This window comes from Panthera uncia (genome assembly GCF_023721935.1).
Source record: "Panthera uncia isolate 11264 chromosome B3 unlocalized genomic scaffold, Puncia_PCG_1.0 HiC_scaffold_2, whole genome shotgun sequence".
NCBI classification, from domain to species: Eukaryota; Metazoa; Chordata; class Mammalia; order Carnivora; family Felidae; genus Panthera; species Panthera uncia.
In genome coordinates, this window is record NW_026057583.1 from 1,326,188 (window position 1) to 1,343,535 (window position 17,348).

A 17,348-nucleotide genomic window follows, 5' to 3' on the forward strand; every position below is an offset into this window, starting at 1 on the left:
AGCAAGGCCCGAGTGGAGGCCACTGGGAAGTTTCAATACAAAGACAAAAATATTGAAGGGGCAGCATCTGGGAGTCCAAACCCATTTATTCCCAAGCGACGGAACAGATTTTTATTAGCTTCCTAGGTTTACCCCTTGACCCTCGAGCAGAATTAAAAAGCAACTCAGCAGGCTCCAGGGTGGAGAAGCCATTGGATTCCCTCCGTCCCGGGGGCTGTGCTGTGTAGCTCTGCTGTAGACTCAACCAGGCCTGGCTCACAGCCAGCCCTCCCTGCCTCGGGACAGGGCACACATTTCACTTCCTATACTTAGAGGGTCGAGGCAGTCCCGCTAGCAGGCTCAGGAGTTGCTCCCAGCTGGTGAGGCTGCTTGATGCGCCCTTTCCCAATGCCGGGAACCCACAGGCTGGGTTAGGATGTACCTTCCCCATTCCCAGCTCTCTACAGTAGTACAGGAAAAGGGCTCTGCTGCGTGAGGCCGGAGGCAGTGTGACTGAAGGTGATCCCTGACTTAGCAGAGGACGTCAAAGGGCAGCTACAGAGAAGCCAGTGTGCAGCATCCCAGCCCCCACCAGCCCAAGCTGCGTATGTCCTCACTCCTCTGCTGCAACAGGTGACGTGTGCGTGAGGCAGCCCCTCATTCTCCATCCTGGTTGGGTTTGATAAGCCCGTATTCCACCGCTTTTGCCAGGCAAGCTGCGGCAGCCCTTGTGACAGGGCTTTCCTTGGCCTTAGCCAGCACCGACAGGATCTCCAGCACTTCGCTCTCCATCAGGCTGCTGGCTATGTCTTTCGAGGCCTCCACCATGTTCAGTGCCACCACGGCACCCCGGTGCTGCAGCTCCTGGTTGGAGCTTAGAAGCAAGGCCTGCAGGATCTCCAGCCAGTGCGTGGTCTGCGGGAAACAGGGCAGTGCCACCACCGAGCAACAGGCTCAACCCTGGCAGAAGCACATCTGCGTGCCCTGGGATCCCCCCCGCACCCCACCAACCGCCAGCATGCAGGGAGTTCCTGGCCCACCTTCCCTCCCGCACCGAGGCACTGACCACTTGGGGGATGCGGCTGCAGAGGGAGGGCCGCATGGAGGTGAGCATGGCCAGGCCCCCAGCAGCTGCCCGCCGCAGCAGCTCGTCGTCCTCCCCGCTATACAGCACCAGCAGCTTCAGCCGGTCGTTGCCCTTGGCTTCAAACAGGTCCTGCACCTGCAGCCAGAAGAGGGGAGGGGACGGAGTCGGCTGGGGCAAAGCCTGGCGGGACACAGGTACTTCTGCATGCCTGCCCGTCTGGACTACCCGGACCAGCCCTCACCTCCTTGCTCATAGCCAAATTACACATGCACTCTGTGGCTGCCCGGCGGATCATCTCGTGCTCCTCGAACATATAGCCCTCGATCATGGGCACGGCCTTCTCCTTCAGGATCTTCTGCCTGTAGGGCCGAGGGTGGAAAGGTGAGCCTCCGCATCCACCTCCCCCACCCCAGCGTCCCCACACAATCGAGCCCCAGGCCAAGGATTTCCCAGGGGGTATCCAAAGACCCTCCTGCACCAGGTATGAATGGCACTGCTTTCCAGCTTCTTAAAGCAGGCCTGGGGGACAGCATGGGACCGTGGAAAATGCTCTACAGTAGGAGTTAAGAGACCAGGGGGCTGGTGATGGTGATGCTAACAGCTAACATTTAAGCACCTACCCTGACCCCGAACTTGGACTATCTTGCCTAGTCCTCACCACGGCCCTATGGTGTAGGTGCAGGTATGATTACAACTGTTTTGCACAAGAAGAGACCAAGGGTGAGTAGTGGATAACGGGGCCAATATCACAATTAGTAGTAATAGCTGACACATGTTGACTGGGCACGTTGCTGGGAGCCACGTTCTGTGTACTAAGTGCTTTTGCCTGCGTTTTCTCATTTACCTCTCCTTGCTACTACCCCTGTAGTACCTATGGGTACTATAACCATCCCATTTCCCAGAAGGAAAACAGAGGCACAGAGCAGCACTTCTTTGAGGTTAAGGTTGCACACCGGTAACCAGTGAAGTCAGGATTTAATAAACCCGGGCAGTCTGACTCTAGAGCTCGCACTGTCGCTGCCCAATGCCTTGCCCACTCGTGGAACGCTGGCCTAGTCAAAACTGGCCTGTCTCCCCAGCTACATAATACACAGAGGTCACCGCGAGGCTCAAATAAAGCAATGACCCAAGAGTGCTCTTCACGCTGTCAAGTGCAGTCCTGGGGTAAATGCCCTCCCTGCCCAGGCCCCCTGTCCCGAGGGACCTTACCGGAGCCTCTCACTGATCCCCGCCAGGTTGGTCAGAGCCATGAGTGCCTCGAAGTTCTGCAAGCCTGAGCAGTTGAGGTGCAACAGGGAGACGAGGGGCCGGACCACCTCGTAGATCTGTGATACATCCACCTGTCAGGGCCACTCGCCCCGCCCCCACCGCCCTGAGGGGCAGAGCCCGCCCTCAGAGAGAAGGCCACCCTCCCCACACCAGGGCTCAGCAAAGCTGCCACGTCCTGTCAGTCCCAAGGAGGAGCCATAGCCCAGGTCAGAGGCCACCAGGACCCAGTGAGAGGTGGAGGAGAGGCCAGGGCTGGGGCAGCAGGACACATACCCGCTCTCCAGGAAAAGTCATCTCTGGGTTGGAGGTGATGGTGAGCTTGGCAAGAGCCTGGGCAGCCTTTGTCTGCCCCACATCAGTGCCTTCCAGGGCCAGTGGGAGCAGAGCCTGTGGGGACAAGCCCATGAGTGTCCGAGATGTGTCCTAGCAGATCAGGCCCAAACCACCAGGCCCTGAGCCCTGACCGGGTGCTCGCCTCTCTCCTCCCCCGGGCTTGACCACATTGCTCAGATCTCTTCATGTCTCCCAGGCATCCCCTTAAGTTGCCCAAACACTTCGGGAAACACCTATTAAGGGCCAGCCATGGCTTGTGCTGGGCCCCAGACCATGCAGGTCAGTGACACGAGGGAGAGGAGGAGAACTTGGGACCTGAATGGGCACAAACCTGCCCTCGTCGGCATCACTCACTCGGCAGGAAGATGTTCCTGCCGGTCATTCGTAATGCCTTCCGGCCTCGTCTCCAGTGTGGCGGCCGCTGAGTCACGTTTTACAGACCACCAGGAAGGAGCGTGCAAGCTTACCTTGCCCCCTCCCTGAGCAACCACAGTGCCGCGGTCTTCTACATCGTCCACCAAAGCCAGGAAGACCCTGCGGGGAGAGGGTGAAGGTGGGCGGGGGCGGGGGCTCTGGCTCACACCGCACCGTCTGGGCTCAGCGAAGGCAGGAAGCTACACGGTGGCCCCTCACTCCCAGAGGCCCGTGGCCCCGGGGACCTGCTCCTCTGCAGTTACACGGACCGTCTCGAGGCTTCTGGCTGCGCCGAGGCGGCCTCACCTGGAGAGCAGCTCTCGGCAGGAATTGGTCAGCACGGGGCTCTCGGTCTTCACCATGCACGTCATGGCCGACACCACGCCCGCCGCCAGCAGCTTCTTCACCCGAGCCTGCACGAAACCTGCTTTGTCCTGGGTGGGGAGGCAGCTTATTAGCAGAAGAGCCTTGGCTGACTGGACAGGAAAAGGGGGACCCTCCGTACAGCACAAACCGATGAACAGGAGTACAAAGGGAAAGAAACTTGCTCACACGGACGTTTAAGCTGCTGTGGATGCCCCAGGTCAACTGGTCCCAAAGGCACAGAGGCCCCCAAAGCCTCTCAGGCTCCCTCACCTTGGGGTGCTGCTCCGGAACATGCTGCTTGGCATACTTGGCCAGCTCCACCATCTTGGGGTCCGGCTCCTCATAGTCGTAGCTATTGGTGCAGTTCACCAGTGCCGAGGCCACCGCGAAGAGCACCGACCTCTCCTCGGACTGCCGGCAGCAGAGGGGCGGTCAGCCGGCCATCCCGGGGCAAAGGAGCATGGGACAAATGCTGCCCAGGTCACCGACTCTACCCCCAGCAGGACCGCTCGGGCTCCGGGATGAACGTGGGAACCTCCCAGGCCCAAGCTGGCCCCAGACTCTGGGAGCTCACACACCCGACCCCCCGAACTCCTCCAAACAGACCATCCATCATGTCTGATGCCGCAGGTGCAGCCCAGCAGGTCTACGCCACGGAGCACCCACGCGGGCTGCCAGCCCTCCCCACCCATCCGAGGCCACAAGAGCCTCTGGCCGAGACCTGCCAAAAGAGCTCGGTAAGTTCTAATCCTAGACGCTGTTCCCAGAGGACTATGGGAAGCCACGAGCTACCCTGCTGAGCTGGAACAGAGCCTTCAGGGCGGCCTCATCTTCCACAAACTCTTCCTTCACATCGGCGTCGAAGGTGAGGTAGGCCAGGCCCTCCACTGCCCAGCGCCGGGTGCCGGCATCGATCTGGTCATTGCACAGCCACCTGGGGACACGTGGGGCGGCGGATGACCATCAGAAGGGCTGGGGGAAGGGGCCGCCAAGACCGAGCGGGCAAAGCCACAGGCTTGTGCACCCCCTCCGCGCACGAAGCAGTTCACGTGGCAGGATCCAGGAGGGTCTGCCTGGAGGAGAGCAGGGTCATGAGGAGGTCCCACCCTCCACCCAGACCTTTCTCTCGAAGGTGGGAAGCCATGGCAACACCAAATAACTCACTTTCGACACTGCTTGGCGAGTTTGAGAGTAGAGCCTTCGGCAAACTGCTTCATGCTGAAGTCCGTCCCTCCAGCCGAGCCGAGCTTGCACAGCCCCTGGAGGAGGCGGCGAGAACCAGCTGTCGGTCTCCGCGGGTGGAGGCAGAGCTGGGCTCCTCTGAGCCCGGCTCTCTCCCTGACATTCGGCCCGGCCCTCTGGAGGCCACGCACATCCACCCCAGGCTACCACCTGCAGCACCGGCAGCAGATCAGCTACTGGGGTGGCCACGTGACACACATCTGGAGAGACTGGCGTATCGTCCCCTGCGCAGGCCTGGATCCCAGCCCCTCCAGATCTACACCTGGACTTGCTCTGTTCATTTCCGTGTCAGACAAAGAGCTCTTTACAGGTGGAGCTGTGACACGTGTGGCGAGAAGACAGGTGCCTCGGCCAAGGCAACATCCTCCCGGGATGGAGAAGTCCGAGACTAATCTCATTTTCTCTCTCTGGGTTTTCAGGCCTCCCCAAGGAGGAGGACTGGCTCTCCCAAGCTGCATGGAGGCCATCCAGTGCTCAAGCCACCAGCACCTGGGGCCGCCTGCAGGCCCCGCCTTTCCGCATGGCCCCTTTGACTAGCCTGGCCCCGCGGTCCTCTTCCTCCTCCACCATCTCCTCCCGGAGCTTCTCCTACCACCTCCAGGGGGCGGCATGAGTCCTCTCAGGACGAGGCTCATCCCCCCGACTGGACCATGAGCCGCGTGGTAGAAGGAGCCAGGGCTCATGCCTCCGGCCTCGACGAGGCCCCGCACATCCCATATTTTCACCAGCATGTGCCGGAGCCGCACCCTGAGATACGGGCCACCCGATACCCCTGCCTGCCCACCCACCCGTGTGCCCAGCCCCGGCCGGCACGTCTCACCACCAGCGCCCGGATCCGGATGCTGTCCTTCTCGCTGCGCTTATACAGGTCCTTCAGCAGCGAGACGCCGTTGGCGGTGATGAACGAGGCCCGCTTGGCCTTGCCGGCCGCGTGGATGAGGGCCTCCACGGCTACCAGCTGCTCTTCCTCCTGCTCAGAGGCACACAGAGCGATCACGCTCTCCATGACGCCACTCAGCTCCAGGGCCCGGTTGCCGGCTTCGCATGGGCCCTGCAGGAGGCAGGACACCGTCTGGATGGCCCGCAGCTTCCCGGCCAGCCCTTGGCCCTCAAACCAGCTCCTGAGGGGCACAGGGTGACAGCTGTCACACCAAAGCTGACATAACGGGACCCTCCTTCCCCCCCTTCCCGTCCACCGGCCAGGCATCTGCACTACTTGGGCGGGAACAGCAAGAAAAGCCACCAATGGGCAGACTAGGACGTTCCCCAGGAGGCCAGCTGCCCATTTTCTCTCTCTGGGCTTCCAGGCCTCCCCTGATTATATGCCTGACATAGGTTACTCTCGCTCACACCACCGTCCATTGCCTTCCCTGTACTCATCAAGACCTGAAATTGTTCTACGTAGTTTACGATGTGTCTTCAGCCCCACCTGTCGCCTCCTTAAGGGTAGGAGGACTATCACGCTGCACCACCGTGTGGGAACGGATACACACAAGTGCTCAGGAAGCACAGGGAGTGCTCGAGGACATTGCTGCATCGTAGAACGGATCACAGAACGTCCCCGGGGAGGCCACTTTGGGAAAAGAAGTGTCCCTGTCCCCGGCTAGGCCTCCCCCAGGCTGCTCTCCCTGCCGAAAACCTTTCCCTGCCACCCTTCCCTGAGGGGTCAGGACTCCTGTCAGAGCCCCCGGCAATGAGACAAGGGGCCAATTCCCTTACTTGATGTAGTTTTCGCAGAGTCGGTGGAAATTCTCCCTCTCAGCATCACACTTCAGGTCATCGAAAAGCTTGCTGAGGAGGACGGAGGCGCTCATGCGGCTGTTCGCCGTCACCATGAGTTCCCCAGGAGGGTCCTGCACAGAGCCCCCCACCTCCAGAATCTTTTTCAGGCCTGAAAAGACACACTATTTAGGCAGCAGAATGCTAGTTCCAACCCCTAGCGGCAAAGGGAGGATGCTCCCTGGGAGAGGCACGGAGAAGAGGGACCTCTCAGGGACAAGGGCATAGGGCGTGGACAGCCACACGCAAAGCAGGCTCAGAGAGCATGGCCAGCTAACCACCACTGCCTATGGAGGCGGCTCTGGGGTCGGGGAAGGAACTCAGAAGTGAGGACCGCATGGGGGCACCTGGGTGGCTCAGTCAGTTACACATCTGACTTCAGCTCAGGTCATGATCTCTCAGGTTCGTGAGTTCGAGTCCTGCGTTAGGCTCTGTGTTGACAGCTCAGAACCTGGAGCCTGCTTTGGATTCTGTGTCTCCCTTTCTCTCTGCCTCCCCCACTCATGCTCTGTCTCTCCTTTCCCTCTCTCAAAAAGAAACATTAAAAAATAAATAAATAAAACTAAAGAAGGGGCGCCTGGGTGGCGCAGTCGGTTAAGCGTCCGACTTCAGCCAGGTCACGATCTCGCGGTCTGTGAGTTCGAGCCCCGCGTCAGGCTCTGGGCTGATGGCTCGGAGCCTGGAGCCTGTTTCCGATTCTGTGTCTCCCTCTCTCTCTGCCCCTCCCCCGTTCATGCTCTGTCTCTCTCTGTCCCAAAAATAAATAAAAAACGTTGGAAAAAAAAAAAAATTTAAAAAAAAAAACTAAAGAAGTGAGGACTGCATGGTGGCCCTACCCATGGGGCCAAATGTTCTGGGGACTCTGAGGCTCCTGGTCTGTAAAACTGAAGGGGAAAATAACACCCATGGCTCACACCATGACTGGGACACTGAAGGATGAGCCCCCGATAAATGTATTCATGCAGGGACTTTGCCAAACCTTCCTCACTTACGTTTTAAGGGAACAGAGAAGTACGAATTAGTTAATGAATATATGCATGTATGTACGTATGTATGTAATACTCTTTTAAAGTACTCTCTCTGCCCAATGCAAGGCTCGAACTCATGACCCCAAGATCAAGAGTTGGTGTGTTCCACCAACTGAGACAGCCAGGCGCCCTGAGAAGTATGAATTTATATAGTAAACTTCTAAGCATTTTTTCTCTGAGTATAGAAGTAATTTACACTCACTGAAAAAACTTCAAACACAGAAAGCTGGTCCAGCCTCCCCCTTAACCTGCGTGCAACATCTGCTCGATGTACAAGCATGTGCACATGCTCACGGCTGAAGAGTCTAACTCTGAGTTCTCTAAGGATACGACGCAGCCACAGGGTACACTTCAGTGCAGACATATGGCAGGGAACAGTCCCCACTGGGGATAACTCGGCCCAGTCACCCAAGCAAGATGTAACACATACGCTCAGTGTCCTTGTCCTTCTTTAAAACTGATCACCAACCTTGGTCAATGACCCAGAGGGTGAGGCTGTTGTTGGGGTCCTTAAGAGACTTCCGGGGCACTGTTTTAATCAGGAGGGTCAGAGCGTTGTCCCGACCTTGACCAGAGACCCCCACCTCAGTCAGTAGTTCCAAGAGGTTACTGATAAGGATCTTTAGCTCCCGGGCAGGATCTGGCAATGAAAAGACATTAGTGGGCTCCACAGTGGCCCAGCCCTGTCCGGCCCCTGAACTTCCCCAGTAGGCCAGGGAGACACAGAAAAGGGAGACCTGCATCCTGGGCTCTGGCCTGGGCTCCAGCCTTCCCTGTAGGTACCCTGGCTTAGAACCTAGAGTCAAATACTGTCCCCAAGCCACATTCCTCAACAACCTGCAGCTGCAAAGAGCTGGCTTGTTTGGCTGAGCCCCTTCCCCTCCACGATCGCAACACCCAAAGGACCGTGGACCTGATTCTACTCACCCACAATGATGGCGCCTTCTTTGCCTCTGAAGCCTTTCTTGACACCTTCCTTGAGGGCATCAAATATAACCTGCAGCAGGTGGCAGGCAGCCAGGGACACGGCCTGGTTTTCCACGCCCAGGATGGAGACTACCCGCCGAGTTCCCAGCACGCTCAGGGTTGCCACTGTCTGTGTGGGACAGAGAGGGACAGAGCCTCCAGTTGGTGAAGGGCAGCTACAGAGACCCCTAAGTGTGAGTTGTGAGTGTGGCCAGAGGGGGAGAAGACATCTGGGTGGAAGGACCAGCTCCAAGTGGAATCAAAGTGGGCCTGAGGGTGTGACCAGGGGTAATGCCAGGATTATTCTGCTGGAAAGGCTTCCTAAAGAAAGCATTCCAGAGGCATCCACCACTACCTCTCCTCTCCTCGGCTCCAGTGAGAGGAGACAAGGAACACTGTGGCCCCAAGAACAGCTGCTTTGGTTCGTGTTTCCCTAGCAAGGAGTCACATAAGTCCGGACAAGCTCTGGGACTCAGCTCCAGGGACACCTAGTTCCTTTCCAATGCCAAGTGTGAGGCTCTGTCTACAGTCTGGGCATGTGGACATGCATGGAACAGACTGCAAGGTCTCTCTACCCCATTTCTAAGCTGGATATTCACACTGGCACAGGCAGGAAGGCAGAAGGAGGTAGATGCAATTCGCATGGTTTCACCACTCTTAGTCTTGGGAGACCCAGAAATACAGCCTGAGCTTGGCCCAAACATCTTTCACAGAATGTCCCACAGCTCCATCCCTGGTCTAGGAATCACGGGTGCCTCTGGAAGGAACCAAGGCTCGAGTCCCTGTCCCCTGGGTCCAGCCTGCTCAGGCAAGAGCGAGGGCGCAGACTTCATCGGGGTAGGACTGTTCTTGTGGAACTGTCTGTACTGGATGTGCCCCGTCTATGCTGAGAATCCGTTCAGGGTCAAGCCCCGCATATGTGGTCACTGTCTCGATGGTCCAGATGCTGTGGGTAACATCACTGACCACATCATTCGCTGGAGGATGCCCCGCAGGGGAAATGCCAGTTTGATGGTTAGGGAAGGACAGGGACCCTTCTCCTGGTACCAAGCTTCTCTCACTGTGTGGACGGTGCGTGAGTCTGGGGCCAGGCATCTCTGAGCCCGCCGCACACTTTAAGCCCACCAAAAGCAAGGGCTTGGGGTACCGGTGGGCTGCTTTTGCTCTTTTCAGGCCCCAGCTCATCCCAAATCACATTGGGCTTTTTCGAGCTATTTTAATTTTTCCTCTCTTGTTACAGGTCTCCTTGAACTCTGCCTTCAGTTCTGGGAATACGATGAGGGGTGGGTGGCTGGGTGGGTGGAGGGAGGGACAGACAGATTGACTGAGGTAGCAACCCCGCCCCTCCGCCCCACCTACCCGAGACTGGTGCTCGGAGCAAATGCCGACCAGCGTGCGCAGAGCCGCCAGCATGAGGTCGGCCTCACCCGTGTCCAGCAGGCGTTGTAAGAGCTGAACCCCATTGCTCCGGAAGATCTTCTCCGCCCCGGCATCCTCCCGGGCCAGCACCACCAGGTTCTGGGAAGCCTGTGTCAAAGGAAGTGCGCCACACTGCGGACACTACAGGCAGCACAGGCCAGGGCAAGCAGAGACCCTGAGCTCTGGGCCTCACTGCTTCCACTCAGCACCTGAGTGACCTTGGCCATAAACTGAACCTCTCTGAACTGCAGTTTCCTCCTCTGTAAGTAGAAGGAAGAGCTTGCTCTCGGGATTGATGGTTAGAGTAAACGGAATCCTGAGTCCCTGGCAGAGCCCGCCTCAGTCACCTCCATGGCCCTAGCCCCTGGCAACGAGGCGCTCAATGAACACAGGTTCCCTCTCCGTGCCTCACGCTCAGGCCCCAGGCCCCAGGCCCCAGGCCCCAGGCCCTGAAGCTGTCGCTCAGGCTCTGGGAGCTCGGCTGCCAGAGGCACAGCAGCAGCTTCTGGGCCAACATCAGCACACAGGGAGGGGCAGCTCCACTGGGAGTTCAGCCCCCACTCACTCAGTCCAGACATGGATATACCTTCTGCTTTTTCTCGGTGCCTTTCTCTTGGGGGTCCAAGAGTATCTGAAACATCTGTTCCACTTTGGCGTCCGTCGAGGACATGTACCGCACCTACGACAAACCAACGAGGCATGGAAGAAATCACTCTCTTAGCCAGAGACATCACATTCCCTATTTGTTCTCTTCGGCTCCTCCCACGGCCTGGCTCCGGTCTCCGGGAGGCACAGCTAGGACATTTGGGTTTAGGGCGGGCACCAAGCTACCTTGGGCAGGAAGAGACTCGCCTGGCAGCTTCACCCAAACTTCCCTCGGCTGTTTTCCTTTCTGAGCGGCTTCCCGCTTGGGCAGGACAGGTGGCGCCAATGCTGAAGGCAGTGCCATTCAGAAGGGCGGGCATCCTGTTGGCCATGAGGCAACCCATTCCCACTGCTACCCTCTATGCTGTGGCAGCATGGGTACTCTGCCCACGACACAGAACTCGGCACTGACGCCTGCTGCAAGGGAGCCAGGAGATCAGGAGGTAGTTGCTAATGCTCCCTGTGGCTCCAGAACTCTCCTCTGACAACTTCTTTCTTTTTTTTTAATGTTTATTTATTTTTGAGAGAAAGAGGGTGCAGGTGAGGGACAGAGACAGAGGGAGACAGAGGATCTGAAGCGGGCTCTGCACTGACAGCAGAGAGCCCGATGCGGGGCTCGAACTCACCAACCATGAGACCATGACCTGGGCTGAAGCCCGATGTTTAATCGACTGAGCCACCCAGGTGCCCCTCAATCAGATTATTTAAAAAAACTTGTCAGAAATCGGGGCACCTGAATGGCTCAGGCAGTTAAGCATCGGGCTTCAGCCCAGGTCATGATCTCAAGGTTCGTGAATTCGAGCCCCGCATCGGGCTCTCTGCTGTCAGTGCAGAGCCCGCTTCAGATCCTCTGTCTCCCTCTTTCTGCTCCTTCCCTGCTCACTGTCTCAAAAATAATAAATGAAATAATAAAATAATCTGATTAAGACCATCCTAGGCCCTCCCTCCACCCAGGGTTACGGACAGGGGCACACACCTAGCCCGTGCACCACTCCCGGCTTCCCCCTTTGCATTCAGGGCAGACAGACAAATCTGTCATGGCACATTCTGCTAGCCCCGGGCCATCTGCTTCCTAATCCTTCTCAACACAGGGCCCTAGGCAGCTCCTGCTGACCACACAGAGCTGGCATGGAGACGAAACGATGTGCCTTCCCAGGTCTCAAGCTTTCAGTAAGGTGTCTGCCGTGGTATTTCCTGCTTTCACTGTGCCAGCGTTGTAACATCACGTTATCTGATTAATTCGAGCTTGGACATTGTTCAAGATGGTCTTCAGATATTTTTTCTCCTAAGGTAACTTTTAAACATATGTACTATACAAACAATGTCTGTTCCTAGATCATAAAGGTAATGGATGAAGCAAAATCTCCTTTGAAAAACCCCATCGGGAGGGAGGGGGGAACTGACTGGCTCGGTCGCTTAAGGGTCCGACTCTTGATTTCGACCCAGATCATGATCTCACAGTTGTGAGATCGATCCCCACCTTGGGCTCCACACTCAGCGTGGACAGAGCCTGCTTAAGATTCTCACTCCGACTCCCTCTGCCCCTCCCCCACTCGCATGAGCGCACTCTCTCAAACAAAACATCAATCTACTCCTTTACCAAGGAGTCATGCTGTTATCATTCTGACGTATATTTTTAAAAAGATTTTTCTTCATATTTACACACCCAAACGGACCCACAGAAAAAACATGGTATCATTTTGAGGGTGTATGTGGGGTAGTGGTTTTTTTTTTTAATGTTTTTATTTATTTTTGAGACAGAGAGAGACAGAGCATGAGCGGGGGAGGGGCAGAGAGAGAGGGAGACATAGAATCCGAAGCAGGCTCCAGGCTCTGAGCCGTCAGCACAGAGCCCTATGCGGGGCTCGAACTCACAGACTGTGAGATCGTGACCTGAGCCGAAGTCGGACACTTAACTGACTGAGCCACCCAGGCGCCCCGGGGTAGTGTTTTAACATAAACGATATCATACAGTGTGTGTTACAGCCCACTTTGCTTTTTCATTTAACAAGTAGCCTCTTTTCACCTCTATACACGTGGATCTACCTATTCTTGGTGACGACGGCATAGGAGTCTATAGTAAGGGCAGCACCCAGTTTATTTAGCCATTCCCCTACTGCCGGCGGTAAGACAAAGCTCCAATTTAATTTTTCATTACTACAAACAAGTCTGAAATAAACATACACACGCCTGCTTGTGTACATGGGCAAGGCTCCTCTAGGGAAGGCAACAAGAAGTAAACATACTGGATCACAGATAATGCTCATTTAAAATTTTAAGACATATGCTAAGGAGATGTACCAATTTATACCAACTCCAGCAGTGGGTGAGCAAGCCCACCACTTAAGTGTCTGCCTCCTTAATTCTAGCAGAGTGTAAAAGCCTAAAAAGTTTGCCAAACGAGTGCCTGGGTGGTTCAGTTGGTTAAGCGTCTGACTCCAGCTCAGGTCATAATCTCGCGGTTCATGAGTTCGAGCCCTGCCTCGGGCTCTGTGCTGACAGCTCAGAGCCTAGAGCCTGCTTCAGATTCTGGGTCTCGCTCGCTCTCTGCCCCTCCTCCGCTCGCTCGCGCGCTCTCTCTCTCTCAAATATATATAAACATTAGGAAGAAAAAGCTTGCCAAAGAGACAACCAAAAAACGGCACGTTGCTGTTATTTCTGTTTGCTTTTCCCTAAATACTAGCAAGACTGAGCCTCATTCCCTAAGCTCATTTGCCATCAGTATCTCCTCTCTGTGTTTACACCCTTTGCCCAGATCCATTGCCCAATGTCCCTCTACCACCTCTCTCTCCTCCACCCCATGTCATTTACATACCTTCTCCTGAATCTGGCCCCCGATGTTTCTCAGGGCCTCCTGGAAAACTTTGTTCTTGGGCTCCAGGCTCACACATCTCTGCAGGTCAAGGACAGCCTGGTCAAGACGGCCCAACTTCTCTAGGGCTTGGCTGCGCCGGTAAAGTGCTTTGACATCCCCTCCGTCCTTTTCAATGGCTGAGTACAAACGGGAGCTCCGTCAGCACCCATGAGGCCACCAATCTCCAGGCAAGAGCAGTAGGGGAAAGATCTCGAGGGCCAGAGGAAGGTGGGGGGACAGATGTGGGACTCAGTAATCCAGCCTCAGAAAAGGTGAGGGTAGCTGCAGAAAAGGAAATGCCCAAGGAAGTGGGAAAGAAAGAAAGCAGAGGTGTTTCAGGGGCCAAAGGAAAAGGAGAATGTGAACATGCGGTGGTCCCAGAATCCCTGCCCCCCAGGAGAAGCCCCACAGCTCCACACCACCGCCCACAGTCCCCTACCTTTGGATGCTTCGGTTTCGGCTTTGTCGTAATCTTCCTGCAAGAAGAGGTTCAGGGGCTGGAGAGGCTGGTCATCTCCCTTTCCCAGCACTAGCGGGGCAGCAGGGTAGTTCCCTAGAGCCACTCGATTCACCACCACCCGGAGGCCCAAGAGACATCAGACCAGTGTAGGTGGCCTGGGAAGGTGAATGCCCAACCGGGGCCCAAGCAGCAGCGAGACGGGGAAACCGGGCCGTGGCAGGGCAGAAGAAGGGCAGTGGGCTCCCTCACCAGCTTCAGGTGGCAGGCGGCCCGGTTTCGATGCAGGATCGCCTGGTCCTGAGGCGTCGCACCCAGACCCAGGGCCTGAGTGTAGGCCGTCAGGGCGCCCTCGTAGTCCCCGCATTTGAACAACTCGTTGCCCTCCTTCCGCAGCTGCTCCACTGAGCTGGCCTGTGGAGGGAATGGGTGGAAACACTGGGGGTGGGCTCCAGCCAGGGCCGGGGAGCTGGGAGAGAGGAGACTGGGGGTCAGGGGCAAATCCCATGGAGGGCCAAGACTTGGGGAGAAGGAGGGTCGGGAACGGTCAGAACAGGTGGGAAGTAGCCATGGCGCGGGCGGGACGGGTACGCACCCCGGGGGCAGCCGGCCGGGGCTCGGGGGTGCCTGGACCACTCACAGTCATCGCGGAGCCAGAGTCCAAGGCGCGCGCAAGCGCAGTCTCTGGGGCGGGGTGGGATCAGGCTCAGGAATCTGGCGTCGGCGGCCCCGCCCCGGTCCTGCGTCAGAGCGCGTGTCAGGGAAGGGGCGGGGCCAACGCGAGAGCGCGCCGGGCGAGGGGGCGGGGCTCGGGTCCGCGGCGCAGAGTAGCCGTGGGCGCGCCTAGTGTGTTCCAGCAGAGATCCGCAGGGGGCGCGCGGCAGAGGACCCAGAGGGAGGCCCGAGGCTGCCTGGGCGCCGACCCCCTGCCCGACTGCGGCAGAAGTGCACGAGGTCGGCGGTCATCAGGGCCACGAGCAGCAGGGTATAGAGGCCCAGCGCTAGGAGCGGACCCCGGCCCCTGTGGGAGAGGCGAGAGTATCAAGGTGCTGGCCCCAGCCGCGCCCTCACTGCTGCAGCCTTTGGGTTACTGAGCCCCTTAGAGTCCGGAGAAAGCTCGGGACACCCCTCTCCCCAGATAAATGTAGAATTCCTAACTAGAAATTCAGGGGGCTCGCAGGTGCGGTGAAACCATTCATGGACGGATTCAGGATTGGAAACCCCAACCATAACGGGTGTAATCCGCGGACTACAAAATCCTCTTAGTCTAGACACCCGTCCCACCCCGCCCCAGCCCCACGATGCATGCAGTGGCTCCTTGTTACCCGCTTACACAGCCTCCTGAACTTCCTCCACAAAACTGTTTGTAATCATGCATTCACGCGATTTTCTGTTCGAAGTCGGCCCCTCCACTAGTCTGTACTAAGCCTTTCGCCCCAGAATTTAAAAACAGAGCCCCGGATGCTGGAACACCCTGTCAGGATCCCAGTGGCTCTGGGGCTGGTGTTCTCACCTGAGGAGGGGTGGGGGCGGAAGGGCGGACAGGTTGACCTGGTACAAGGCCTCAAATTCAGCCCGGGTGCAGCAGGAGCCCCCTGCAGCCTGCAGGTGACAGCAGTAAGCTTCCTCCGGGGTATCCGACAGCCGAGGACAGAAAAAACCGGGGTAGTGGCGGCCATCAGCATCCCAGCTAGTCTGGCACAAGTGGGGGTGGTGGGCCAGTGCTGAAGGGAGGAGGAGCAAGGGGGATGGAGACGGGCAAGCATGGTCTGCCCACACCCCACTTCGACCGCTCTGGAGAGTGAAAAGGACCGTTCTCAAAAGGGCAGACTCCTTTCTCCCCACAAGCTCCCCAGAGCAGCCCATCATCCCCTGCTGAAATGACGGGGGATCCGAAGAGGGGACCGCGCAGAGTGGAGAGGAGAGCGCTGTACCTGAAAGAGAGATGGGCTGAGCAAGCGTCACCCAGCTGAAAAGCAGCAGTAGCCCCGCGCTGAGGGCTGTGAGCAAAAGGCCCAGCCTCCTCTGAAAGTCCATGCGCGGTCACCTCCACCTCGGTCCTAGCCGTGGGAACCCCGACATCTCTCTTTCTAAGCCATGGCTGCAGACAGTAAGGAAATAAAAATCAAAACCACAAGGCCCCTGGGCACCATTAATACAAACCTGAAGCTCTTCTGTCACCAACCTCTAGAGAGAGATGAAAGGGACTGAGTTTCTATCTTCTGATGGAAAACATGGGGACTGTGTCTCCAAGCTGCCTAAGGTTTTCTGAGCTGAAGGGGGAAAGCCTCAGAAGACCAGAGGGCAGAAGCAAGCATGAGAGAGAAGCTGAGCCATGAGCCTGACGAACAGACAAGCGTTTCTGTCTACGCACTCTCACCTTCCAGGCTGTTGTGGAAGCCTTGGGAATTCTGATCGTTCCATTTCAGGCCCCAGGGACCTCAGTGACAGCTCTGGAGCTTTCCTCCCTAACTTCTGCATCATGACAACCACCAAGACTAGCTGAAAAACAAGGGCAAGTCCTTCCATTAACTTTTCCCTTGAGCCCTCATCTGCCCCAGCTACCAGCCCAAAGCACAAAAGCTACCAGTCTGATTGGAGAGCTGTACCTCACAACTAGCCAGTCCCAGTGCACAGGAGAAGCTCTTCCAGGGTCTCCGGGTCTCTCTTGCCCCTTAAACCTCGTAGATACCATCTGCTGTGACAGGGGATTTCTCTAGGAGGCTGATGGCCACCAGCCAGCAGTGTTAAGTGTTATCCTAGGGCCTACTGAGGCCTGACAATGCCGCGCTCCCAGAACAGCAAGACACCAGTTAGCACCCGAGGGGCCCACAGCAGGTGCCTGGGGACTGAAGCAGGAACACTTATGGCACAAGAAAGAAATGCAAACATTTTGTCCAGGCACCTGAGAACAAAGAAGACAGTTCTTGCAGAAACATCACTGCCGCCTGTGAGTCTGCTGGGCAGGCTTCTAGTGTAGGCTCCAATTTCCAGAAGATCAGGCCCAAAGGTGAGGCTCCCATGCCCGTAGCAACCAGTCCCATCCCTGCAGGGAAAACCACTTTTGGACCACTTTGAGAATTTTCAGAGCATTGACAGATTGAAGGTCGTCTTTTCATGGGAGGAGAGGATCCTCCTGGGAGAGGCTGTCTTTGACCCCAGAGGCTAGGTGAACCGCCCTTCCTCCAAGGTACCATAGCCCCCTATGTCTTCCAGCCCTGGATGTGGCACACTGTGAGGACACTGTCTTATTTCTTGTTTGTCTTCCTCCTTCCCCGAGACTGTGGCCTCCCAGGGAGCCCCGCCATGTTCTTCCTGCACCTTCCGGAGAGCGCCTGCGCCAGGGGCTGCGATGCTGAGAGCAGCTCCCAAACTCCCTTACTCTCTCCGCCAGGCTATCAGCTGCAGAGAACCAGTCTGAGCCAGAACCCGCCCCCCCCCCGGCCTCCGAGGCGCCAGGGGGCGCTGTGAACGCTCCGTCCCGGGCTCCAGGGGCTCTGGGGACCTCAG

The 17,348-nt window shown here is 57.1% G+C and overlaps 1 protein-coding gene and 1 long non-coding RNA gene across 3 annotated transcripts; both read right to left on the bottom strand.

The window, feature by feature from the left end:
* Window positions 1-52: 52 nt before the first annotated feature.
* UNC45A (unc-45 myosin chaperone A) lies at window positions 53-14,825 on the bottom strand. 2 transcript variants are annotated; one of them, XM_049614208.1, is made up of 20 exons: window positions 14,479-14,825; window positions 14,091-14,252; window positions 13,821-13,857; window positions 13,343-13,518; window positions 10,469-10,561; window positions 9,823-9,990; window positions 8,425-8,593; window positions 7,967-8,137; window positions 6,410-6,581; window positions 5,511-5,811; window positions 4,613-4,707; window positions 4,241-4,382; window positions 3,719-3,859; window positions 3,389-3,516; window positions 3,136-3,202; window positions 2,609-2,722; window positions 2,276-2,391; window positions 1,308-1,425; window positions 1,046-1,201; window positions 53-894 (listed from the first exon to the last, which is right to left on the bottom strand). In XM_049614208.1, exons 1-20 carry the CDS (start codon window positions 14,482-14,484, stop codon window positions 637-639), a joined length of 2,790 nt encoding a protein of 929 aa, XP_049470165.1. In that variant the 5' UTR covers window positions 14,485-14,825; the 3' UTR covers window positions 53-636. The 2 variants fall into 2 exon arrangements, with proteins under 2 accessions (XP_049470165.1, XP_049470164.1); XM_049614207.1 differs by having other exon boundaries at window positions 14,434-14,825.
* Window positions 14,826-15,749: 924 nt separating this feature from the next.
* On the bottom strand, window positions 15,750-17,336 carry LOC125910763 (uncharacterized). Its single transcript, XR_007454164.1, has 3 exons — window positions 16,448-17,336; window positions 16,219-16,340; window positions 15,750-15,939 (listed from the first exon to the last, which is right to left on the bottom strand). It is a non-coding gene; the product is annotated as an uncharacterized LOC125910763 (long non-coding RNA).
* Window positions 17,337-17,348: the final 12 nt, after the last annotated feature.